Source organism: Chinchilla lanigera, unplaced genomic scaffold (assembly GCF_000276665.1).
Source record: "Chinchilla lanigera isolate Chin_1 unplaced genomic scaffold, ChiLan1.0 scaffold00151, whole genome shotgun sequence".
Taxonomy (NCBI): Eukaryota; Metazoa; Chordata; class Mammalia; order Rodentia; family Chinchillidae; genus Chinchilla; species Chinchilla lanigera.
Window position 1 is genome coordinate 1740552 of NW_004955552.1, and position 27593 is coordinate 1768144.

Below are 27593 nucleotides of genomic sequence, written 5' to 3' on the forward strand. Positions count from 1 at the left end.
ATACTATCACTCATACCTAAAGAAGGAGGCATGTTTAGAGCCCTAATGTTGGCAGCAGATCTGTTGTTTATTTCGTAGTTAGAATTAGCTGATCTCCCATCTCTATTATTAGAAACACACTGTGGATTACTATTACTATTTACTTCATTCCATGTGGCAGATACTTGTGGATTTCTGAAAAAAGAAAACCTAAAGTTAAGTTTCAGAGCTTAAGTAAAACAGCTTCAAAATAAGAAAAACATTCGTTATCCCATTTAATCTAAAACTTTTAATAATCAGCTCCAACTTTTCTTTAACTTTTATATGTGTTTACTTGCAAATTTATGAACATCTGACAAGTCAAAATTACACTTAAAAATATAGAGCAAACAAAAATGCTAATGAGATATTTCTTACAATTTATTGTATTTGACCTAACAAAACAGCAAACTGACTATACTACTATACTCAATACTTCCAAGTATGATTATACTGGTCAAAATGATACTTATAAAAGAAAAGCTTAAACGAAAAACAAATGAGCACTTTACTAAGGTTCCTCCCCCACTCCCCCCACAACAGCCACACTAGAACTACTCCGTTAGGATGAATACACTGAAGCACTCACAAAAACATTCTTACCGAATGTTAGTAACAGGTTCAGAATTTTCATGCTCAGAGTCATATTCTGACTCTTCAGTTTCTTCATCTTTTGTGTTTTCATTTACAGCATCTGTCATCATATCTGATGTTTGTTCATAATAATGAACTAATTCTCTTAACTCATTCAATCTCTTTCGAACTTCATTTAGCTTCCTGATAAATATGTATTAATACGCACGTTAGCAAAAACAAGAAAGGATGCTATTTTCATACAATAGCAGGCAGCATGCACACACATACATCACTGACTTTAACAAGATAGACCTTATCAAATATTGAAGGAATCTGACAGTAATGAAGTGAGTTTAACTTCAACTATTATTTATTCAATGTCTTATGACTTTATTTTCTCATTCTGTTTTAGGGACAAAAGCGTAAACAATTTTAACTTTAGGTATAAACATTAAGAGCAGAAAGCTCAAAGTCAAAAACATTTCTAGGCTTCTTCACGTATATCAAAAATATGAACTACTAATATTCAATTTAATTACCTGCAGACAAATCAGGTATGCTGGTATTATTGTATATTTATAGGTTTCCAACTGCCCACATAAAAAGAAATCTATAAAGTATATAATATTTATAACAAAAATAACTAAGTTTCCTGAGTTGTCTACATAAGCGCCAAGAAATAGAATACTTTTTTAGTTCCTAAAAACAAACTGAAATCTCACACTGTCCTTCATAAATATGTACAATCACTATGTATCAATTAAAAGTATATTTAAAAAGAAAACTTTTATGAACAGGTATACCGTTAGCTTCCTTTTGCAGATGAGGGAACACAGGCTTAGTAAGGTAAGTTACCGGTCCACAGCGACATACCCTTGCACGATACAATTCTAGGGATGTATGACTTTAGAGCCTGGGGCCTTTCATTTGAATAAGAAATATTTTAACTACAGCCTAGCTATTTCTCACCCTTTCTTTGAAAGACAAGAAAATAACATCAGTTTGCAAAAGATACCTGTGTTACAATGTTATATTTCTCTTTGACAATTCACAAAATGCACATATAACACACCACACTAACCTAAAAATGTTTATCTTACAACTTCACTTTCCTCCAAAATTCCAACACAAAAAAAAAATCCCAACTTTGTCCCCATTGTTTAAATCTAATCTATGTGAATAGGATTTTAAAAAATGTTTTACTGGAGTTTTTCAGTTGGATTCAGATGGCCTTCACGTTCACTCTCGTTCTGAGAAACCAGAGAAGTGGCAGCATAAGGAACAGATGACGTAAGGCTATTATTGGACTCTCCACTGACAACTGGCGCCAAGCCTACAGAAGCAGAGGGGGCTGAACTTGTACTTCTCTGATCTGTACTCTTTTGTGGAGAGGCTGAAGAAGGAACAACTACAAAAAAAGAGGGAAGTCACCAGTTACCACAAATAAAGAACATGGCCACAAGCAACAATATGCTTAGAGACAGAAACACGTAAAAATTAAAAATCATTAACTTCCTAAATTCTGCAGAAATTAAATTTTTCAAACTTAAGAATATATTGAAGTCACTTATTTATTAGTGTACTCCACAACTAAACACATCAAAATACACACGGAAAACAGATTTTTACTTCTTTCTTCCAGAGATTCTATTACTTTTTTGCTAATTTGTTTATTGATACAGGGTCTTGTTATGTAGCCCAGGCTGGCCTTGAACTCCCACTGATCTTCCTTCCTCAGCCTCTCAAATGCTGGAATTACAGGCATGCACCATATTACTTTTACATTAGAATCACTGGGCGAAAACAGGGAGGAGAGGGGATTCCAAGAATTGTAATACTGTATACTAGAAAAATAAGCCAGGCATGGTGGCCAAAAATAAGAGTACTCTGACAAATTTTAATTATTTCCTGTCCACATACATCAGATAAAGGTATCTTATGCATTCCAGGGCAATTAATATGGATAAAGAATCTTTGTGCTTTTCCTCCACATTTCAAAACTGTCATTTCTCTTTTTCCAAGTGTGCATTACTGCTTGCTGCTTACATTAATGACACAATTGCTGTAGCTGATCTCCCGTATACACCTGACCATTCACCTTTCACTGCTCTCCCATTTTTCCCACTGGATAAAAGAACTTCTGTAGTTGTCAATAGGCAGAGTGCTTTCTTTATGTATATAAAACCAGTCACAAAACTATAAGCACTAGCTTCAAACTGGAAGTTTTTCCCAGTTGTCTCCCTTTGTTTGTAAAGGACTGGGACTGAAATTATACTCTAGAGGAGACAATTAGCAGAAATCTGGGAAAGCAAGGAGAATGTTTCAGGATCTCGATATGTAATTCAGGCTGGCCTTGAACTCTAGACAATTCTCCTGCCTCAGCCTTCTGAGTGCTGGGATTACAGACATGCACCACCAAGCTTGGAAGAAATGTAAGGGTTTTTTGGAGGTGGCAGAGAAATAGAATGGGTGGAGAATAAAATAGAGGGACTCCAGAGATGATCTTTTTATCCTTCATCTTTTCTTTTTAGTAAGATATCAACTGGAATGTTAAAGAACAATAACCAATTTGGGTTGCCCCTACTTTTATTTCCAGTGTTCAAACCCGGCTACTAATTGTTTTAATAAGTGGCAGGAACCACCCTTGAAAAGGTATCAGGACAGCAAGACTCATGACTAGGTCTAATCCAGAATGGGCTGGGGTATAGTGAAGTACATGCCTAGCCTGTGCCAAAGCCTTGGGTTCAATCCCCAAGACCAAAATAAATACAAAAAAAGAATTAGAGTAAGTAGAGTATCTATGTAGCATAATAGACATGTCCTGTAGTAACAGCTCCCTGAAATGACCACATATTTTTAAAAAATTAAGATAAGTCCAGTGATTGTAAGTTACAGATTTTCTGCACTACCCTGTATGTGCTATGTAAATTATCTTGTCTCTCTCACTCTTCTGCTTTTTTTTGTCTAAATAATCTCTAAGTGTTTCATAGTTTTTATTTTTTGAAGAACTGAGATCAAATCCAGATCTTCAAACATGTTAGGCAAATGCTCTGCCTCTGAGCTACACTTCTAGACCACAGTTTTGGGGTTTTTCAAGCAAAGTACAAATAGGATTCTTTTTTCCTTAGGGAAAATTTTCAATATTCTAAAAATGTAGCACTGTGTGTAAATATCAAATATTTATCTCTTTTTCTGCCACTTATTAAAATTCTTCAAGGCCTAAATTTGTTCTTTCTCTTCCTGAGTAGATTTACTACGCATCTGACTACTGCCATACAGTGGCTTGTTATTTTAAAACTTCAAGTTTTACCTCCCCACGAAAATTATGAATTTCTTGAGAAACCAAATCACTCATGAAATATGCTGTAACTATCACATACCAGCATATATATTTTTATGTCCTCTATGAAATATTGCTAACCAGAGTTACTTACATGATGAATTATTCAGATGCTGATCTCGAAGTGTGTGAAGTTCTCCAAGCAATTTATCCATCTTTTGTTTCTTTTCCTGTAGCACTCTCATTTTGCTAAAAAGTTGGACTTTCTCATCAGGTAAATGTTCTGAAACTGATGGATTCCTGCTCTGGGAAACCTCCCTAGTTAACGAAAGACTTTCTGCCTGTCTTCTGTTGTCAGGAACTGCTGGAGGCTTATTTTAAAAAGAAAGATTACGACAAAGGAAATTAAAAGTTGCTTTCTCATTTTTAAACTATTTTAAGTATAAATATTCTTTGTAAAAGCGACATATTTTGCCTAGGTTGCACTGATAGATAAATAGATGTTCTTTATATTGTAATGGAGTCTTACTAAATTGCCAAGAACAGGATCCAACTTAAGATTGTAACGCCTCAGCCTCCCAGGGTGCTGGGATTACAATATGCAGCACCATACCCAACTTCTCTCATTACCTTTTCATTTCTTATTTATTCATTTGTTGTCTTTTTGAGACAGGGTTTTTGAGACTTTTTTTTTCTTTTTGAGACACAGTCTTGCTATGCAGTTTAGGCTGGACTTGAGCTCACTTTGTAGCCCAAACTGTTTTAGAAACTGCAACAATCCTCCTATTTCAGCCTCCCGAGTGCTGGGATTACAGGCTTGCACCACCACGCCTGGCTTCATTATTTTTTTAGAATCATAACCATAACCTTCAACTTCCAGACCTACATCATATGTTCCTCTACTGTTTGTTGTTTGTTCTTTTGAGACAGGGTTTTACTACGAGGTTGGCCTTGAACTCACTATCACCCTAGGCTGGCCTCAACTCACAGTGGTCCTCCTGCCTCACAGCACTCCTGAATGCTGGGACTATAAGCATGCACCACTATGCCCAGCTGTTACTCAACTTAAAAAAAAAAAAATTATGAACTATTTCAGGACTACACTAAGGCTTAGGGAATCATGCAATGAACATCTACTACTGAACTTTGTCAAATTTTAAGATTTCCCCATATTTGTATCTATTCTTTTTTATTTAAAAAAAATATAACATTAGAAAAATAGCTAAACCTCTATACACATCCTTTCCAGACCCCATTATCCACTACAGAAGTAATCACAATCTGGAATTAGATCATCTATCAGTTTTGTACATATTTTTACTTTGTAATACCTGTTTATATGTTCATAAAAATTATGTATGTATTAAAAATTAAGCAGCATCTTTTTATTTATTCATTTTTATGGTACTAGAAATTCAATCCAGGGCCTCATGAATGCAAGCACTCAACCCCGGAACTACCAGGCCCAGGTATCCTTCTTAAACTTAGCAGTTTTATTCATTAACTCTGGTTCATTTACTGTAGTAACTGCTATACAGAATTTCACTCTATATATCATAATTTATTAATTTATTTTCTTTCATGAAATAAAGAAATACTTATTATTTTTTTCTATTATTTTGCTACTAGTACAATGCTGTCATGAGCATTCTCATACCCATCTCCTCATAAACATCTAAAACTCTATTATTTTCACTTGGTCAGCAAGCAGGCACAAAACACTGCATCTTCAAGCATACTCATTTTCAATGGAGAGGTATTAATTATTTTTTATTCAAAACTCACATATTATAAATTTGCATTTATGTAATTACTTACACAGTATGTGAAATTAAAGCATTTATTAACTCAAAACAAGAATTTTCATAAAAATTATTGGTAAAACTACTGTAAAATATTGCAAGGACCTAGACTTAATGTAAGTCTTAAAAGTTATGACTATTTAGTTATCTAGAGGAAAAAAGAAGGTATTGTTTAGTTGCATACAAAAGGAAAACTTCACTAATTACTTCAAAGTAAATCTCCTCTAACTTGTGCTTCCAGCATCCCAGCTACTAGGGAGCCCAAACCATGATTGGAGGAAGGGGTCGCTGTACTGATTAACCTTCAACCATTCTGCCAGATGGTAATTATGCTTAGTCAGGTCTGAGGACCACTGTCTAGTGGATGCAACTATAAGTTCAACCCTACGAAAAACATTAAAGTTACCTGAGAATCACGAAGTTGATTATGAAAACGCTGAATTAAATCATTCAATTCTTCATTTAGTTCAGATGTGATACTGACTCCTGATAAACTACCTGTAGTTTCTGCAGCAACTGGAAAGGAAATTAACAACTGCTCATGAATATTAATAAAATTTTTTTAATTTCTGAGAAACATAGAGTAAACATAGACTTTGACCAAAAAAAAAAACTCATCTAATCTAATTTGAAACTAGTTAACTGGCCTGGCGTGGTGGCACACGCCTGTAATCCCAACACTCAGGAGGCTGAGGCAGGAGGATCGTTGCGTATTTGAGACCAGCCTGGCCTACAAAGTGAGCTCAAGTCCAGCCTGAACTGCACAGCAAGACTCTGTCTCAAAAAGACAAAAAAAAAAAAAAAACTAGTTAACCTTCTTATGTACATGCACTAACTCGCTACAATGAATGCAATCATTATGTACTGCAAACACAAATTATTAAAAATAAAATTTAAAAAAAGAAACTAATTAATCTTGTGCTAATAAACAATTTTATTAGACATTTCTATCTAACCTAAAAATAGACAATTGTAAAACTCTAGTAGAATGGCTCATTTTTTTCTATTCCAACATACAAGAGGAAAAAGTATTTACCTCAGTTAATAATCATGACTGAATGGATTAAGGGTAGAGCAGGTCTATCAGGTTTGTTTCAGTAGAAGGAGTGGTGTGCAAAGTGACCGCCTGAAAACGAGCAGCTGATTCTGACAGACCTTACTTAATCTCCAGTTCCTCCAACAGAATCAATACTATATTTCAGAAGCTACCAAGGTTTGCTTAAAGATTTAGATAATAAATAGGGTAGGCTTTCTGGGAAATACAGTTTTTGTCTCAACTACCCAACTCTGCCATTACATGACAAAGGCAACCATCAACAATATGCAAACAAATGGACAGAGCTGTGTACTATACAACTTCATTTCAGACAGTGGGCTGAATCTATAGTTTGCTACACCCGCATTACAACAAATAACTTACTGAAATAACTGCATATAATATGTCATACTAAGAGACCATGGATTTTACCTTCTTCACTATGAAAAAAAGGTCTCATATTTCTAAAGTAGTTTTCTGATGACAATTTTGAACAGTTGCTGACTACTACCAAACCACAACATCCTTACCCTCACTTCTAACTCTCTAGTTCTAAAAGAACTACTGGCTATAAATTGCTTCCATTTTAAGAAAAACCTTATCTTTTCCTGTTGATTCTGTTTGGGGCTGACAGAATCCTATGGATCTAGTCCAAATCTACATTGAAAAGAAGGAAATTACAATACAGATAATATGCAACTCTCTAAATGGTGATATACTCTTTCCCATGACAATTATGTTGTCTCCCTTACCCACCAGATTAAACACCATCATCCTAACTTTTCATCAGTAGTCTCCTACAAAATTTCTATAAAGAGCAACTGTTTTAAAGTTATTAAGCCAAAATTCTTTTTGTAGTATATAGAATAAATTCAAATTCAAATCCATTCTACTTTTATCCCGATTCATGATAGCACATTTTTTAAAAAGAAAGTATTTACTTCTTACAAAGTTCATATTTAGAATTTCAGACTCCTAACCTAGAATTCAGGAGCTCTCACTGTACTAAAATTCTTCATAATTTTAGGTAAGTTGGAAACTGAATTTCTTCTCTATAATACAGGAGTAAGAATAAAGTCACTGTATACTAACACAGAATTCTATGTTCATCACGTGATTATATAAATGTACACATTTGAGATTAACATAACTACTAAAGGAAAGTCTTTAAAATCTGATTGGGGGCTGGGGATTTAGCTCAGTGGCAAAAGCGCCTGCCTGGCAAGCGCAAGGTCATGAGTTCGGTTCCCGGTACCGGAGAAAAAACCAAAAAAAACCAAAAAACCAAAAAAAAACTAAAATCTGATAGTCCAAGCTCGGAAAATGTTTAAATGGCTAGTCCTTACCAAGCTAGTATTAGTCTTTACGTTAAAATATTCTAATTATTTCTCTTTAATTACCTATTTCCTAAATACAACTGCTAATGGTTTTTTAGATTTTATATGGAAAAAATGGTGACAAAACCCAGTAATTATTACTACATACAAGTGTATCGTATTTCAAAAGCGTAAATTACCTGAAAGTCATAAATTCCTTATGAAATTATAAAATTAAGGAAGATTTACCAGTGATCAGCTAGTTGAGCCAGTAGGATAAATTCAGTAACAAAAGACCTAAACTCACCAGCAAAAGCAGAGTGCTCAAAGATAAATTATTAGTACAATCTAATAACAGCAACAGACTATTAAAAATAGTAACTTAAAACTCAGCTGATAGAATGTGTCATAAAATCCTATCATTTTGTACCCCATGAATACACATAACTATTTTTTGTTTATTAAAAGTAAAACTAAAAACAAAATCTAGCCTTGAGTTTTAATAAGTAACAATCTTATTTTTAATGTGATAAAAAATTAAAACACAGGTTTGGAGATAATGAAACATTCTATAAAATTAGGCCCAGTACTAAACAATTCAACAGTTTTCACCTAAATAATCATAGCTATGATGGAAAGCAGAAAATAAGAAATGACTGTTTCTAAATCTCAGAAAAGCTGAATAAAATATACTGTAGCTCAAATTGGATACCTAATTGTGGTAACATGAGCTACAAATAACACTGCTTGCTAAAGTTATGGCTCCAGTTCAGATTCTCAACCTTTCCTTGGGAAGCAAGCAAAGAATAACAATCCTAATTAATAAAATACAAAAAAAAATGGAAATAAAGAGTATTAATAGCCCTATCAGTATGAAGGTGAAAAAGAGAACCACAACCTGTCTCTTTTTACCTCTTTACGACACAATCTGACAGAAAGGAGAGCAAGGTGTCTGTTTGCTCAGTACAGTGTGATAGCCAGTGGTTTGTCCCTGCAATCTTTTCTGCATAACCTGAGAAAAGCACAGAACACGGTAAGCCTCATACGCAGGTTTCTAAACTAGTCAGCAATCACAATCTGACTATATAGAGTCCACCTTATAATTGTTGAGCCTTGCTTCTAAAAACATTTTAAGGGTGTGGCATACCAGAATCATCCATTACAGCAACAGCTTGCTCTGCTTTATGTTGCAGTGCTAGAAGAGCAGCCTGTCGTCCCTGCAAAGCTCGCAGTTGCTCCTGCTGTTGTAACATCCTTTTTAACAAATCATGTTGCTTCTTCAAATTCTCTATCTCTTCCATAGGCTCCTGTTCAGGATCTCTGGCCTGAAAAGTAAGACCAATAATATTTTGACTATTAAAATCCATATTCCTATTTTAACTACCAACAACAAGTACATACACAGACAATAAACTAGTAGTAAATACACAATCCTAGACAGAGTTTTAGTAGATTTGAAGAAAAAGGAGTAAGAATTGAATGATGACATAGAGACAGCTTGCCATGCAAGAGGTAATTTCACAGTGAAACATTGTAAGTAATGACTTATAATGAAGAATTTGAAAAGGAGAAAAAATTGGAAGATAAGTCAAACAGCAAAAGGAGCTTTACATAAATATACATAAAAATATCAGGCCCTCTAGAAAACCCAGGCCCTGTAGAAAAGCAGGAGCAGGTTATGCTGGGTAAGTACCCTGAAAGGCTCAGTAAAAAAGACCAAACGAAGAAACTTTCAGCCTCACCCACGAAAGTATGTTAAAAACACAAAACAAGCAAAAATCCCAGAAATCAAACAAACCCTTTATTTCTAGCCAAGAACAGAAATTTTTAAAATGCAAGTTAAAATTTGTTATTATATAAATACTAATTGAGGTAAACACTACTAGGCATATAACAAAGCTGAAAATTTTGTATTTTTATCATGTTACTATTTTTACTCTTCAATTACGTGCATCCAAATGAGTGTGAGGACACAACACACTCCAATCCCCTCAAATAACAGATTTCCAATCCCCTAGAAATAACAGATTAGAAAGGTATCACTTACAACTATTCTAAATGTAACCTAATAAGAAAAAAAAGTCAACTAAAGACACAAATTTAAATACAACCTGAAAACAATAAATTATGAGCTAAATTATGCATGAAATATTTTCAGCACTGATTTACCACTAAAATTTTTTTAAATTTAACGGCTATGGGTATGACAGTGGTAAAATGCTTGCCTAGCATTTGCAAAGCTGCACACAAATTTTTTCTCCTTTGTTGTACTTAAGTCCATTTTAAATTTGCATGGGTAACATTTATATTGCAGTTACATAAATTTTCAATGATTGACCCCCCAAAAATTACTGAATAAAAGTTCAATGATTTCTTTTGAAAGAAAAATGTATTGATCTACTCTCCTATACGCAATTGATTCTGGCACAATTATGGTGCACACAGAAGGCTCAAGAGAAGTTTCCTTCTAGGTGACATCCCTTGTCTATACTATGCAAACACCTTTTCTCCTTGCTTCCCCAAGTAGAATTCATTAATATTACAAGAACAAACAAGCATGAAAACATTTTACAGTATGATCTGAAAATCAAAACTAGTAAATAAAAAAAAAAAATTACATGCTCGGAGTTAAGTAGTCAGAGAAAGTTAAAATCAAACAGGAAGTAGATTATGCTGAGAGTATCTGATGTAAGTCAGAGCCAGGGCCACCTCTACCTATCCCAGACTATCTCTAGATTTCAGGAGCATGACAAAGAAATAATCTATTACTTTGGTTAACAGACTATTTGGTGGAGGTTTCTCCGTTGTCAGAAATTTTTTATAAACTGAAACCTATTTAATTACTCTTTACTCAGTTTTCTGTCATCTTATACAAGTAGAGTTACCTTGTTATCACTTATATTTATCCCTGTCAAAATTCAACTTTTCAGTTCTGGCTTATTTCAAGACTGCTTACATCTTGGAAAAAACTGAAGGGGTGGATATAACTGTCAATACCTAACTCTCAAATTTGATGAAAAACAATCTTGTGATAATTTCACCAAAGTCATTGGTAAAATGTAAAATCAGATCAAAATAGGTACAAGCTCAATGGAATAACTCAGAGAAATATCTCCAGGTTGATATCAATCAATAGATACTCATAGTCCTTTGGGAAAGTATAAATGGTAATCAATTACAAGAAGCATTCTGCAAATAAAGAATTATCTGGAAATAAGACCCCTCAAGAATGCTTATTTCCACCTAATTTATAATCCTCTCACCTTTTCAAATTAGTTTATAGACTCCAGGTTACACTCAAACTATCCAGGTTTACTTAACAATCTCATATTACAAATATTTTGCCCTTTAAAAAGCAAACTTTGCCGGGCGTGGTTGCACACGCCTATAATTCCAGCACTCGGGAGGCTGAGGCAGGAGGATCACTGCGAGTTTGAGAATAGCCTGGGCTACAAAGTGAGCTCAAGGCCAGCCTCAAGTGCAAAGCGAGACCCTGTCTCAAAACGACAAAAAAAAAAAAAAAAAAGCAAACTTTAAAAAATCTTTAATCCATGTTACTAGCATTTACTTGCAAAAGTATGACACCCTAATTATATAGAATGCTATTTGTTAAAGTAAGTATAATCATGTTCAGATTTTTCACAAACCCAATAGTGAATTCCCAACAATTTTCAAAGTAAGTAGTTTTACTGCGTTTTAGTAACTTTGTGTCCATATAAATAGTACTTCAGACTCATAGTTAGAAAAGCTGAGCCAAGGAAGGATATGAGAACTATGATCAAAAAAAGGGAAAGTAAGAAAATGGAAATAAAAATATCTAGAAATAAGAACGGAAATCCAAAAAGGAAGCCAAGACTATAGCCATCTTCAAACCTACACTTTAAAACTCTTCTGGGTCACCTTTAACAACTATATTTTAGTTTACAGATTAAAAAATAATTTAAAGATAAAAATCACATGTTGTATATATATAAAATAATCAAATGTCAGAAAACCTTACATCTTTTTCCTCTATGAAACTGGGGTTCCCTACCAGTGCTATTCCCCAGCATAGGTCCAAATGTATTTCTACAATACCTACTGTTAAAAACAATATGTACTCCAAATTTTTGGTGAAAGATGAGGATCCAAAACAAAAGTAGTGAAGCTATAATTTATCCAGTGTCACAGGCAAATTCAGGTTCCTAATCTCTTGTTTAGTATTCTGTATACTATACTGTCTGCTCCAAAATTATGTGCTCGGGTTCTAAACAGAGAAGTACAGGATACAATCTGTAAAGAAACCTAGCTAGTTAAAGAGGCAAGGCTAATTCACATGAAATAATTAGAAATGATGAAACGAATAGCAAAACACGAAAAAAAGCATGAATACTTGTGTGTGGAGGCCCACCCGGGCAACTCTCCTTAAAGGAGGAGCAATTGTCTCCATTTTGGCTGAACCTGACCCTATTTCCATGTATTGATATGTACAGAGTTGGCTAGGACTTTTCCTTATCTCTTCAACTGGCTTTAAGCAATGCATATTGGTCTATGCGAGGTGCTGACCTTTAAAGCAAAGACCACCAGCCAGTGTGTCCCCGAACCTCCCCAACACCTTGTTCCCGTGTGTGAGCCAGCAGAGGCAGGATTAAGAGCCAGTGCTCCAAGCTGTCAGCTGGGATGAGCCTCAAGACAAGAGGCTATGACTTCCCAGGGCTTAAGAGATTACACATCAAAGCTAAATCACTGACCTCAAAACATTAAATACTATCTGAATTGTATTACGCTGATTACTCTTTCTGTATATCCTTTTCTCTGCATATTGTAGAGATGATTTTAGGCTTCCTACCTAGCCTAGCTCACAGCACTCACCTACTTTCTGCCATTTTTACAGTCACTCATCCTCAAACCACTCCTTTCCTTCCGAATTAGTAAAACCAGGGCCTGGCCCTGGGTCAAAGGGAAAGCTACCATTGTGGCTGGACTTAGTACCCCCTGGCTCCCCATAACTACAAATATGACTTAGTGTCTTTATTCTTGCCATACGTTGCACGGCGAGTGGCAGATTAGAATTAACTCACTAAAATTCCAATAACTTTTCCATGGAATTACAAATATAAACTTCCTGAGGCGTGACAATGACTGGAAAGGGCTCTCTATATTTGTGGAAGGTTTCTTTTATAAAAATTACACAAAATGTCATCATGTCTGTAAAATACTCCATAAAGTGGAATCTGCCTTTATAGGCAATGTTAGAAAACCAACGACTTATCAAAAGCTGCAACTCACAAGGTCATTGTCAGCTCTGAAAACAGGTAAGACCTCAACTTCTATTTTGAAAGAACTGTAAGGAGGGAATGGGGAACGGTGATGAGAATGACAAGATTCTGTAGAGGAGCGAAAAAAAAAAAAAAAAGTCAAGTGGTGGGAATTAAGGTTCTTTTCCTAAAAAATTAAAATGACTTAAAAATCGAGTACTAATAAAACTATACTGATGACCTAAAATCACTGAAGAGATCTAGACTGCAATAAACATCAAGCAAGGTCAAGAAGAACCCTCATTTCTAAGGATATGTTTTAAAGCAACATAAAAAAGAAAAAGGTTTTTAAAGTAAATACAACATATGAGGGAATAAGTGGATCTGGCAAAAGTTATGCTGCAGTAACTGCCAACTCGTAAGTTCTGTTTGTCACTATTCAGGAGGATTAAAGAGAAAGACAGAAAATTCAAAAGATGCCTATTACACTTCACATTCACTTCCTCCCCCGCAAGGCCACCAGCTTTAAAAAACCTACTCTTCTATTCTTCTGTTGAACTAGCGTGCCTTCTACTTAACACTATGTAATAGGGTCCCCAAAAGAGATGTTAAAACTGTGTCCTCAACTTCTTGTGGAAGCCAAAAACAAACACAAACTGCAAAAATATCCAGAGGTTAAGTTTAGTCATTTTTCAATAGTCACACAAAATATGAAACAACTACAAAATACAAAAGAATGATCAATCCTAGATAATAAACAATAAAACATGAAATTACTCCTATCTATACTCAACTGCTAAAACAGTACTTTGCCCTTGCCAACAGAATATAAACACTCTTACTAACACTGTTTTATTCAAATTGTTATAAATACATGTATACAAATAGCTGTCTTTGAATTTATCTTGAATGCCTTTATACAAATCACAAAAATTAAAGGACAATTAAACACCAAAGGATCCAGCAAAAAAGTTCAAGTAAGTCAACTGGATAAATATTCTTCCACAAAAAGAAGAAAGGAAAAGGTTCCCAACAGCAACAAAAATATAAACCAAAAAAAGTACACAAAGTATTTCATTTTTATAAAGATAGGAAAGCTAACAGCTTGCTCTATTTTTTCTCTAATGAATGACCATAAGAAATAAAAGTTTCATTTCAATGCATGCATCTTAGTATCAGAAACAAAAAGCAACTGACTGATGGGCCAGGCTGCAGAATGTGTTACATACATTTTGACAGCAAAAAAAGGAACAAAATTATTTTTCCTGTGTTTAATTATCTTTCAAATCCTCTGTTAATGTAAATTAAAATCAACTGCCCCATATAATCCATAAAACAGTATATATGAAAGCAGAAAGAAAAACAGTACAGAATTTTACTAAATTAACCACGCTATAGTTTCTATATTTACAGCGATAGCAACAACAACGAAAAAGCAAGTAAGGAACAGGAAATATGAACAAAAGAAATGCTCATTTAGACTTCCCAAGTTAGTATTATGAAGCATACCTTTGAGGGAAATTGTTTTCAGCTGTATTTCCTATTAAGTCTCAGTTCCCTGTCATTCTGAGAGGTCTGTCACCTTTCCCCCTTGAACTTGTAGCATCAATGTCTGAAACCTGTTCTTGTAAGACTGAATTCCCTAGTTTGTCCTCAATGCATAGCCAAATTCTCAGACTAAATGATTCCTCCTTTATTAAATAGTATAATGTTAACTTCTTAATAAAACTCCTGTTCAACGTATACACCAGTCTTATAAATAAACACAAAACTTTCGCAGTCCCTCCTTCTTAAAAAAAATTAATCCACTCCCACACCCAAGTGGCAGCAAAATCAGACTTTCAAATATTTATAGGCTAAACTGTTGCTTATTAAGGACCATATCCAAGGCAACTTCCAAGCTATATAAAACACCTAGGGTATATTTCAACATTTATTCTGCTACATACACCTAATAAATGATTATATGGTATTATGAAAAATTTTCAGCATGGTGAACACTTTAGATACTAGTATATAAGTTATAATAATCAGCTATACCATTTCCCACCCCTTCTCAAAAAAATTCCTTTACCCATATTGCCTTAACCCTTTCATTTTCTGCTGATATGTAAGAAGTAAATTATTCCAAGCACCACTGTAACTAAAAAGACAAGTGCCCCACAGTAGAATCCACTCTTCAACAACTGTTTGGATCAAGCCCTCTGATTATTTCCTGGTGAAAACAAGATAGAGAAAAAAAATTCAAATGACCTCTTCAAACTAGCAAAGTCACAGAAGGAAAAGTAGGCAGATAAACTATACAGGTCGATACTAAAAGGAAACAAACCCTCAAATTCCTAATGCTGAACAGTATGATTAGTACAACCTTCAAAAAACAAAGTGACACACATGGTTATCCTTTAAAAAGAAAAGTCTTTTTGGTAATAGGATTAAAAGTTTACTATTGCAAATGCACACTATTCTACAACTCTTTCATCAAAAATTCTGAATTTATTTTTCCAAAGGATATTATTTTCAAAAATTTTACTCTGCTGTTAGAAATCACAGTATTTTTCTGTGAATAAATAAAAATATAAATGGGACCTTATACTACTTACTGGTCTATCTCATTTTTCAGTCATTTGGTTTGCTATAGTACTAAACTACAGCCTAAGAAATGAAAGTCCCAAAACTCTTAAAATGAGCCGTCAGTGGCAGATGAACAGAGATTTCTCTAATATTCTATATGTTTAGCAATCTTAGTATCATCAGTGATTACTAATGGCCCTTATAGTCACAGTGAATTTTTTGCCTTCCCAATGCTTCTCAAAATGAGTGAGGCTGTTTGACAAAACAACTAGAAAAACATTTCTGTAAACTGCAGTTCAAAAATTACTAGATTTTCAATTCAACCATTAAAACTGTTTTTAATGTTAATAAATAGAACTTTTCATGTTTGAAAATATACACAGCATTAACAATTTGAGGGTCTCTTCCCTAGAATACTCTTTTCATTAAGGAATGCCTATAAAATATCATCCTGAAAAATGGGAGGAAAGTCTAAATCTTCATTTCTATCACTTTAATTACCAAAAAGCCGCTTACCGTGGTATCTGAAGCCTCAGACTGCACATCTATGTTTAGCGATGTGCTCTCAGCTACAGAACCAGATCCCACAGCTGAATCTACAGTCCGAACATCCTCCTCCTCATTTTCTCTAGCCTGAAATATTTTAGTGGTACAGATCATACAACTATTAAAAAGGGCAATAAAATGTTATAATGGATGGCACGATTTTTTTGAAAATGTTACCTTCTCTGGGTGGCATTAGAATGTCATCAGTGTATCTACACTGATATATTACAAAAGTAATTCAATATATTATTAGAAAGTCGAAAACTTACAAGGATTTTTTGGAGAAATTTCATGTATGATTTTTCTTGTTCTCTAAGGTGATCTATCAGATGGGTAAGACGCTCAACATTAGCAGATCTTTCATTTTTTTCTACAAGATCTTCTCGCATGGAACTGGCTTTAGTAATATAGTCACGAATTTGAACAAGCCTGCTTACAATCTGCAGAGAAAATACAAAAAAGAAAACTAAGAAGTGGGCATGGTAGTGTACCTCTGTAATCTTAGTACTCTGGAGGCTGAGTGAGGAAGCAGACCTTCAAGTTCAAGCCCAGCCTGGGAAACCTAGTGACTTTGTAAGACCGTGTCTCAAAAAAATAAAAAAAGGCTGGGGACACAGCAAACTGTAAAGGCCCTGGGTTCAATCTCTAGTACTGAAAAAAGGAAAGAAAAGATGCAGGGAAAGACAAGGAGGAAAGGGGAGAAAGGAAATATAAGCATGACAGTATACAAATGTAAAATTGAGCATAACCAAATGGCAACAACAATTTTACAGATTTTTATTTCAACTAGAAAAACCCAAAATACATCTAGGTTTATCATATGGATTCATACATGCAAAAAACCTGAATCAAACTTAAGAATTTAATCAAAACATAAATGTCAATACTAAAAACTCCAACTAGCATCAATTTTAAAATAAATTTCAAAATTACTTTAACATATCATCTGAAAAACTTTATTCGTAGAACTACACACCAAACTATTGTAATATAAAATTTCCTAATAGTTACATATTGCTTTATAATTGAAAGTATTATACTTTTGAAAATACTTTTCAAAGAAATATCACCATTTAAAAAATTTCTTGTAGGGGCTGGGGATTTAGCTCAGCGGGAAAGCGCCTGCCTGGCAAGCGCAAGGTCGTGAGTTCGGTTCCCGGTACCGGAGAAAAAGAAAAAAAAAAAAAAAAAAATTTCTTGTAAAAGTCTATTAATCACATTGCTTCCAATCCCCTTTACTAAAATTTAGCAATACAGTATTTGCTATTTGGCAAATAAAAGAAACCTTAATGAATTTGAATATGCCACTTCTCCAATCATTTAGGATTTTTAAAAAAGTCTGTTTTAAATACCTGACAGATTAATGAAGAGGGCCTGGGAAATACTGTACTTGTACCTAAATAAAATTTCTATGTGTATCAACTAATATAATTTTAAATCTTAATGTTTATACTTTTGGGTTTGTGAAAAAAAGCAAAATACACCTTACTACCTGGCTGCTCTCCATTGCAGGCTCTCCTCTCCCATCTTCTTCAGAGACTTGGTAATTTTGCAAAAGATCATTACTTAATGCAGAAGCAAACAACTCTTTACATTGTGCTGATCCAACCATTTCTCTCTTCTGAAGACTTGTAACAGCATCTTTGCCCTTGTTAGTATTAATCTGCATAGGCAAAAAGTTGAAGGGCTTTCGGTTTTCACTAGGCTGACGTTTGTTGTTAGCAGCTGTTGCTCTTCCTTGAGAATCACTTCCAATGCTTCTCTATACAGAAAAAAGAAACAATACAATCTTTTAGCAAATTAAAGTAATTCCAATGCTTTTAGTTTCATCATCAGATATTAATTCAGAAGGTATACATGACCAGATTTTAATAAAATTTCAAAGAGCTTCAGAGCTACAAAATTCTTTTACTAAAATATCAAAATTAGATTAGCATTTCCTAGTCCTGATTTTGTGAGACAGTTCAATTGATAAATGTGAACAGAATTAGTTTAAGTGAAATACTACAACTATGGACAACATTTAGAATTCACACTATTTGTTGCTTACTTATAAAATTTTTATAGTCTTTGGACTCAATCAGCATAAAGATTTGGAAGCACTGTCTGCAACAGTAGCTGGTTTAGTACCTCGCATACAGTGCATTTTCAATAATAGTATGAAGTGTGTGGGGAAAAAATAAAAAAAAATTAGTATGTAGATACACATGATACATGATTACATATATATCACCACTGTCACAATGAACTTGAATCTACTTTCAGACTTCAATATACAACAGTATTTCTACATATGTGAAAACCGGTTCACCTCTATAAGAGCAAAGATAACAGTAAAATACTGGTCAAGAGTTTATTAAAACTTCTATATGCTTTTAGATCTAAACTTTATTTCAGTGAATATATATACAAATCAGTTTTATTCTACATTTGACGTAAGTCAGCACATCCCACTTACCCAATAAATATATTAAATTGGATCCTTCTATTCAGTTAATAACAATCTTATTCAGTTAGTAACACGCAACAGTTTCATAACGAAGTAATTTAAATTAGCTATTAGCATAGTAAGAAAATCCAGAAAAATATGTCTTTGCCAAGTTTAGAAATATCAAAGACTTTGTTTTCCACCAAAGGATATGGTACTTTGGTCACTGATTAAAATTCTTTCCATATGCAGAGAAATTTATAAAACTAAGCATCTCAATCCTTTATTCTTAAGACAAATTACCTAACCCATTTTAAATATTTCCTACAATTATAATTTGACTTTCCAAATACTTCACAAACCTGATCTAAATCACTGAAGTTTATCCGCTGTTTAAGTTTCTCTAACTCTGCCTGCTCTGGGACAGACATCTGAGTCATGTATCTACTGTGTGGAAACGTATGTGGAGTCTTTGTTCTTCGCCTTCCAACTCCTGGTGATGACTCCGGAGAAATGTCATTAGTTACTCTTTTATCACTTTCTACACTGAACTTTTTCTTATTCTTTTCTGATGATCTATTTGCCTTCTTCTGTTGGCCACCCCAGTCCTTTAAAAAAAGGAAAAAGCAAAGTTAATCTGCCCTCTATTGAACCAGGAAAAAAAATGGCATGCTTAAAAACTGATCAAGATTTAACTGATCATCTTAAAATTAAAGTGACAAGACTTTTCTACATGAACATCCACTTTAATGACATTTATACTAACCAATTTTTCTCTTCATTACATCCATCCTAATGTTACAGCCTATCCTTAGAAAACATAGTAATTTCCTATTATACAGATAAGTAACAAATATAAATTCCCAAATCTCAACCCTAGAAGCAATCTAAATATTCTCAATGCCCTTTAAAAGTTCTTCTCTATTTATAAATTAAAGGGTGAAATAAATCATTTACTGGCCTCCTGTAAAGTCAGTATGTATGTACTTTCAGACTTCAATATACAACAGATCTGAACTTGGCCTGAGAACTACGGTAATTACTGTTTTCTAAAGAAATACACCATTGTATGACCTAGGTAATTTATCTAACTTCCTAAACTCTCTATTTCCTAATCTCTAAAATAGTGTTATCTTCAAAATAGAATTAAAAATAAACATCTAGCACAGTGCCTAGCATTTAATAAGCAATAATTGTAACTATTATTTTTACAGGCAAAAATATACTACACGATAATATCCAATACAGAATGACAAAAGAATGCTTACTACTTCAACTAGAAAACCTATTACTTAATCATATCTACCTAACCTAATTCATTGACCAAAACATCTATAAATTCCTACTTTATTTCTACTGGAATATTTTTAGTTACTATTTTAATAAAGTCATCTCAGGTATTTTTCTTATTTATAACAAAACTCATTCCCCTATGAACGGGCCCTCCTCCCCAATCCCATGTGTGAATGCTCTAGCTCAATTTAAATATTACTTAACTTACTCCTTCCTGGTCAAAGATGACTGGAAAAGAAATGCATCTCTAATCCAAATTAGCATAATATTTTAAAATTCAAATCTGAAACTAGCCAGGTGTGGTGGCACATGCCTGTAATCCCAGAACCTGGGAGGCTGAGGCAGGAGGATCATTGAGTTCGAGACCAGCACGGGCTACAAAGCAAGCTCAAGGCCAGCCTGAACTGCATAGCGAGATTCTGTCTCAAAAAGACCAAAAAAACCCAACAACAACAACAAAACAAATTTGAAACTAAAAGATAACTAGTTAGTATATAACTGTAGCCACCACTGAAAACTTTAGAATAATGGGGCACCCACATATATCCCATGGGCCAGAGAAGGAGAAAAAGTTCGCCTGTGATGAGAAAGTTGTGGTAAGCAGAGACACTGAGAAGCAGTCAGGGTAATGAGATAGTAATTTCTGATAACCTTCTAGGTGTTTACAAGGAGTTTTAGTATGTTAGCTTTGGTGAGAAGAAAGTTTCATTTTAACATCAGCAGTCAACAACACACCATCAGTAGTAAGCTATTATACCATATTGTTGAGTCGGTCATCAATACTCTCACTGCTCCAGTTTGGTAAATCCTGATCATTCATGCTTTCTTCAAAAGGTCCACCTCCTGTGGCCATACTGGTTTTTAACAGTCAATGTTCTGCAAAACAATAAAAACCATGTTTTTTCAGACACGAAACTGCAATTTTTAAATTATTTCATGAAACAAAAATACAAATAAATCACTGAAGCACAAATTTTATGAAATAAAAAAAGGCACCATCAACCACATCATAAATTAATTTAGTTGCCTTTAGAATATTATGTTGGGCCAAGGATATAGCTCAGCAGCATAAGCACGTGCCCAGCAAGACTTGAGGTCATGAGTTCGATTCCCAATACCAAAAAAAAGGATTATTATGTTAACATGAGTTAAGCAGCTGGAGTGTTGGTTAGGGAAAAGAAACCTGTCTATATCCAAAATATACACTGGCCTGCATTCTACAGTCCTAAAAGGTAAAGTAATAAGAGAGAAAAAAACAGAACCAGAACTTCTCTTAAGAAGGAAACTGTCTCTGTTCTGATAATGGATTTGGAATATTTATAGCTGAGAACCCAAGAACAGGGGCTTAAGTTTTGTGCCAAAGATCCAGAAGTTCTAAGTGCTCTGATGAAATGAAGAGAGAGCTCTAGCTTTAATGGGAAGTAAAGTGCGTCAGTAATCATAAGTATGGTGAGGAGAGAAGCAGATCAAGGTGAGGTGAAGGGCCAAGAAAATCCACAAGTGCACAGGCTAAAAAGCATATTAAGAACAATAATGCCTATTTCCATACCTCATAGTTTCCCAATCTTGCTAAAGTCTAGTGAAACCACAAATTTCCCCCAGTAGACCCTTTGCTTGTACACACGAAAATAAGGGACTTAATGCTGTCTGGTCAAAGAGATAAGAAAGAGAAGTAGCAATAGTGAAAGAGGTTGAGAAGAAATGTTCACGTAAAAAGATTTCTATATTATCTTGTGGAGGACTGTGGATTTCCCCTAGCTGTAAAACTGTGCAGGGTGGAGGAAGGATAGGTTAAAGGGAGAGGTTGAGATAATTTTATATAAAACTCAAGGGACAGAAAGACATTAGACTACAAATAAAACAATACTCAAAAAGTTACATAATTTTATGAAAGTCATTCAGTTATAAGGGCAAAAAAGAATACAAATCCAAACTGCACTGACTCTAAGATCCTAATTCATCCTGTTTAGTATAACACAGCAAACGATTATCATCTATGACCAAGCAAGATTATTCTAGGATATCTGTTAGGATAATATATTACATTAAAAGATGACATAGCAGACAAATTTTATCAGTTCAAAATAAAAAGTGCTGTAGTAAAATTCAACACAATACTAATTTGAAAAAAATCTTAAAAAACACACTGATACAAACACACTGATACTTGCTCATAATATTTTAATAGTTTCTATTTTTTTCAGTGAGCATATATTACTGTAATAATTCTCTAAAGAGTTGGAGAGTAGTATATCTTACACCAACAGGAAATATTATATTTAAAATATGATAGACAATTCTATTAAAATAAGACCAAGATAGGAAGGCCACATAACAGTTACCCAGCAATGTTTCTAAAGTTTAATCAAGCAGAAAATTATGAAATGAACATTAATATTAAAAAGGAAAAAGTGGTAACAAGAGGCATTTAAAAAATTTAAAGAACTTCAAAAGTCACCTGTAACTACTTCAAAAATATAAAATATCTGGGCATAATGTAATTTTGTCCCATTAAATGCTAGTGAACAATCTAAGAGAAAATCTGAAGAAGTAGAAGACACAAACTATCTTCCTTGATGAGAAGACTAAACATCGCAAATATATTTTTTCTAAATATACTGGCTTGATGTAGCTCCATAAAAATCCCACTGAGATTCTTCTTGGAACTTGACAAAATGATACTGAAATTAATTTGGAAGAATAAACCAGAAAAAAAGTTTAGAGGCTGAGGCAGGAGTATCGTTGCAAATTCAGGCCAGCCTGGGCTACAAAGTGATCTCAAGGCCAGCCTGAACTGCATAGTGAGACTCTGTCTCAAAAAGACAAAAAAGAAAAGAAAAAAGTTTAACATCTGGAAAACAAGAGCAGTAATAGAAGCCAGGAGGATAGATAATTAATCCAAGCTACTTAGCTGTAAGTATTATATAGTAAAATTGGTAATAACCAAAGAAAGAAAATTTTCAATTCATTCAATTATAAAAAATAGGAAAAATTAATCACTAACATTTATTTTGTTTACTTTATGACAACCACTATCCTCAACATTTTACACCCATTATATCATTTTATTCTCACAATTCTGATGGGACAACTTGCTAACAATTTTTTAAAAGACTTATTCAGAATACTGCAAACACATACTACCAAAAATTTTAAAATACAGAATTTATTTAGAGCCTAAACAGCTTTAACTGACATTCTCCATCTCAATCACAGAACACAGAAAAATGACTTGCACTTCTATTTTCTCACATTAGTAAGATATGTTTTAAAATCCATTGTTTTCTTGTTTGCCTTTCTTATTTATTTAAATTGTTCTTATCTATTTTTCCTCCTTTCTATTTTAATCTAGTATTTTAATCTTGGTATTATGGTATAACCAGCCTTTCTCTATTTGAAGAAATTTAAACTTTATCATTTTCTGTGAATTAATTTCTATGTGAGTGGTACTAGGGTGTGTGATACCTCTCTATGCTCTTTAAATTAAACTGAAACTCTAAACAAATTGGAGAGAAGTAAATATAGAAATTGAAACTAAATTTACCACTCTATTTGAATCAACAAAACTTTCACTATATCATGTACCAAGTATGCGGTTTTTTGGTTTTTTTTTTTTGGTACCAGGAATCAAACTCAGGACCTTGCACTTATTGGGCAGGCGCTTATGCAGCTGAGCTATATCCGCAGCCCTACCAAGTATTGGATTATGTCTATTTTATGGTATATGATATATTTATCTTTTTAATTAAAAAATGTTTAACTGATACAGAAAAACTGATACAAAAATTGTATATACTAATGCAGTACCATGTGAAGTTTTTATACATGTATATAGTGTGTAATGTTTAAATTAGGTTAACATAGCTATCTCCTCAAACATTATCATTTCTTTATGGTACAAAATTTTAAATAATTACCTATATAGAACGTTTTTATACTAGCAAATTTTTTTAATATATCCTCGCTTTCTACAAAAGTAAATGCAAGCCTGGTGGCGCATGCCTGTAATCCCAGCACAGAGGAGGCTAAACCAGGAGGATAGCTGTGAGTTTGAGGCCAGGCTGGGCTACACAGCAAGTTTAAGGCCAGGCTGAACTACACAGTGAGACCCTGTCTTTAAAAAAAGGAAAGAAAAAAGAAAAAGGGCAAACCCTGAAGCAAATTAATCTCTCAAAATACAAAATTATCCTTGCTAGAACCTCTTCCTCCATATAAGCATATCCAAAATCTATGGTTTCCTTATCCTTAATATCCCAAAGCAAAATCACTTAACTTTGCTACCGTCATCAAACTCAAATCTCTATCTTCAATTCTATTACATACTCATTGATAACAGCTTCTCCTACCCCAACCCTGGGACTTTTACAAATTTGCTGTTTATCCTCCATCCATTCCTAAACATTCCTCCTACTTCTTTGGCTTAAGTAAAACCCCAAATCCCTCTAAAAGCACCATTCCTAAATAATTATTTCTAAAATAAGACACTACTCTTCCTTCTCTCCTAGATTCATGGAAAAAAAGATATCATCTGAGGGCCATTTTTATTTAACAAATGCATAATCTTTTCTCCTTTGAAAACGTAGCCATCGAAAATATCATTCTCTAGATATTATCATTCTCTAGATATTGACTGGGCATCATTTCCTACTGTCCTACCTAATATGGTCTTCTCCTTTCTTGACTAAAATCATCTCTTAATTTCACTCTCCAAATCACTCTCTGCTTTTAGGAACAGAATATTTGCAATAATTTTTCTAAGATTCTAGTCTCAATCCCAATGTTCATTCATCTTCTTTTTTTATTTTTGTACCTTTTTCACTCTGAACTAGTAATTTGTTCAAGGTCTGAACTGCTGTAATTTCACTTTGATCATAAACTCTTGCATTTTACTTCGCTGTCTCATTTCTGCTGACCTTGCTGTTGGGTCTCTTAAATACTTCTGATCACTTAATCATTATTCTCTCTTTAAGTTTATTCCCTACTCAAACCCAAACGCAAAACCTATTGAGCCACTTCAAGAATGCAATGCTAGCATCCTTGACTTTCTTATCAATTTGCCCATTCTGTTAACTTCAGATAAACCAACTACCTGACTTTCTTTACTTCTAGTTTACACTGGCAACAGTGGAGAAATAGTTATAAAATGACACTGCCCACTATTAAGGTATATTCTGTTTTCCTGTCTGTCTCTCCTCCATGAAACACTGTAAATGTTTCTGCTCACTATCCTACTTCTAGTACAGTTATTACACAGTACACTGGAGGCACTCAAACCTATAAAATGTATTGGTTGGTATGTATCTATCTGCTTCAAATTCCCTAGTGTGATTACTCCAAACCATTTCTAGTTTTTTCAATTCTCAAATCCACTTACTCCTTCAGAAAAGGCCAAATCCCCTATTAAGCAAAAAAATGTAAGTAACTCAGTTTCTTATTCCTCATAGTCATCTTCACTAACATGCTAAAAAGAAAAGTATTTTATAACCAATTTTATAAAATATATCACTAAGTGCCTACTATTAAGCAATTGCCTGAAGTTTTAGAAACTGATACACTCACACTTGACCTTTCTCGAGTTCCATTTTTCTTTATGTTCCATTTTTGTTGTGCTATTTTGTTAGTCTTACAGAAAAAAAAAAAAAAATTAAAAATCCCACTGAGAAATATAATTATATACAATATAATTACATTGAAATACAATTCAACTACCAATTTATATTTTCTCATAATAGTCTCATTTCAGGTCCTTACAAGAAAATTGAAAATCTGCTTTTGTAGGAAATCAAGAATGTATTAAACAGGGGCTGGGGATTTAGCTCAGCAGCACAGTGCCTGCCCAGCAAGCGCAAGGTCATGAGTTCGATTCCTGGTACCGGAAAAAATAAATAAATAAATTAGAATGTATTAAACAAATTTTGAAAATAGGCAGTCATAAATTCTTGACAGAATGAAATTCAGATTTGACATCTTTAAAAGAGCAATTATGTCTAAAATGCACTTAACATGATTTCTTCTCATTTTCATCTTCAGCCATTTACTTTCTAAAACGCCCCTAACAATTATATAACCTTGCATCGGTAAACCTGCATTTCCCAGCACTGACTTTTTAACATGTGGCAATACATTACACACAAAAACTAATGTTCAAATTAATCTTAGACAACTAAAGGGACAGTCAATTGTAGGCGTAACAAACTTAAAAAGTAGGAAAGTTCATAAAACAAAGCCAATTACTATAACAGAAATGTGAACGAAATAACCTGAAGTTACATGGATTACAAAGAGGAGCTATGCACCTGCTTGTCGTAATACAAATTCAAACGTAAATGGGCTTAATAAATTCAGTCAAAAAATTTCAAAGATACAGCATAAATCATTCTGGAATGGTTAGGAGACAAAGATAGAAAAACAGACTAAAGTAACATGCCAAGAAATAGTAAATAAGGTGGCAACACATCCCGATTTTTTAATTTAGAGAAGATCCTCAATCAAGCACTGGTATTTGGATAGCAGTCTTCATCAGTAGTTTTTCAGCTATTATGTAAAGGAAAATAATACACACAATGATGACAATTACCTTTTTAGAAACTAGTTTTTGCACCTCAGAAGCAGCTCCTTTCCTGCGCATATTTCAAAGCTGCTGTCTGCTAATGATTTTTAAAAACTCAGTGAATTCTTACACTAAGAAATATAGAATAACAAATACTATATCATAGTCTAAAATGTTTAGGAAGTCAATAAAGAGGAAAATATTACTTATCAATATTTTCAGCTCAAGTTCTCGTAATCTTTCAGGCAAACAATGCGATACAGAGAAATACTTAAATCCCCCAAACCTCCCAGTCTACCAAACAGCAAAGTGATATGTTAACATCTATTTTGGGATATAATTATTCCAAAGTAATTATATAATAGAATGTAATTATTTTGCAGTACAGTTATATATAAGAGTATATATAATTATATAATACAATATAATCATCTATTTTGGAATACAATCAATCCCAACTACTGTATCATCTAAACATCCATACAAAAGTTCACTCTTCTGATCCATCAAATCATTAACTTCTGTCAAACTATTCAAAGACCTCTGAATAGTCAATGAAAAATGTATTTTAAAACGAGCTACTTCATAAAATAAGTGTCACTATAAAAACACAAGGTGCACCTGCAATTTAAAAATTCAGTGTCTAACGGCATCCACTCGCCCTCCCCAGGAAGGCGGCAGGGAAAGGAGGGCGCGGGCGCCCCGCAGTTGCACACACGCTCCCCCGCAGCCACAGGACACCGCGAGCAGGAGTCCCGCAAGCCGTGACGGGGCGGGGTCGTCAGGGGCGCCCAGAAGGCCCGCTGCTCCCGGCGCCGAAAGACGGCCTGCCACGCAGCTCACAGCACGCCCGCCCCCGAGCAGCCGAGGGGACAGTACCGGACCGGAGAGCCCAGAGGTCGGGCCGCGGGACGGAGCTCGCTCGCCGGGCGCGCGCGGC

General features: G+C 34.2%; 1 protein-coding gene across 10 annotated transcripts in view; it reads right to left on the reverse strand.

Moving 5' to 3' along the window:
• Pcm1 (pericentriolar material 1) overlaps positions 1 to 27593 on the reverse strand; it is a 93426-nt gene that overhangs the window by 65075 nt on the left and 758 nt on the right. For 3 of the 10 annotated variants that reach the window (XM_013508599.1, XM_005412195.2, XM_013508600.1), the window contains exons 2-12: positions 20861 to 20979; positions 19173 to 19418; positions 17875 to 18144; positions 16652 to 16822; positions 16353 to 16469; positions 9176 to 9353; positions 6083 to 6192; positions 4029 to 4245; positions 1798 to 2002; positions 622 to 795; positions 17 to 174 (exon numbers count right to left, since the gene is read on the reverse strand). In XM_013508599.1, the coding sequence (XP_013364053.1) occupies positions 17 to 174; positions 622 to 795; positions 1798 to 2002; positions 4029 to 4245; positions 6083 to 6192; positions 9176 to 9353; positions 16353 to 16469; positions 16652 to 16822; positions 17875 to 18144; positions 19173 to 19418; positions 20861 to 20956 (1942 nt within the window). In that variant the 5' untranslated portion in view covers positions 20957 to 20979. Of the gene's footprint in view, positions 1 to 16; positions 175 to 621; positions 796 to 1797; positions 2003 to 4028; positions 4246 to 6082; positions 6193 to 9175; positions 9354 to 16352; positions 16470 to 16651; positions 16823 to 17874; positions 18145 to 19172; positions 19419 to 20860; positions 20980 to 26680; positions 26763 to 27274; positions 27546 to 27593 lie in introns of those variants that run through there. The other 7 variants (XM_005412198.2, XM_005412197.2, XM_005412196.2 and 4 more) reach the window with 5 other exon arrangements.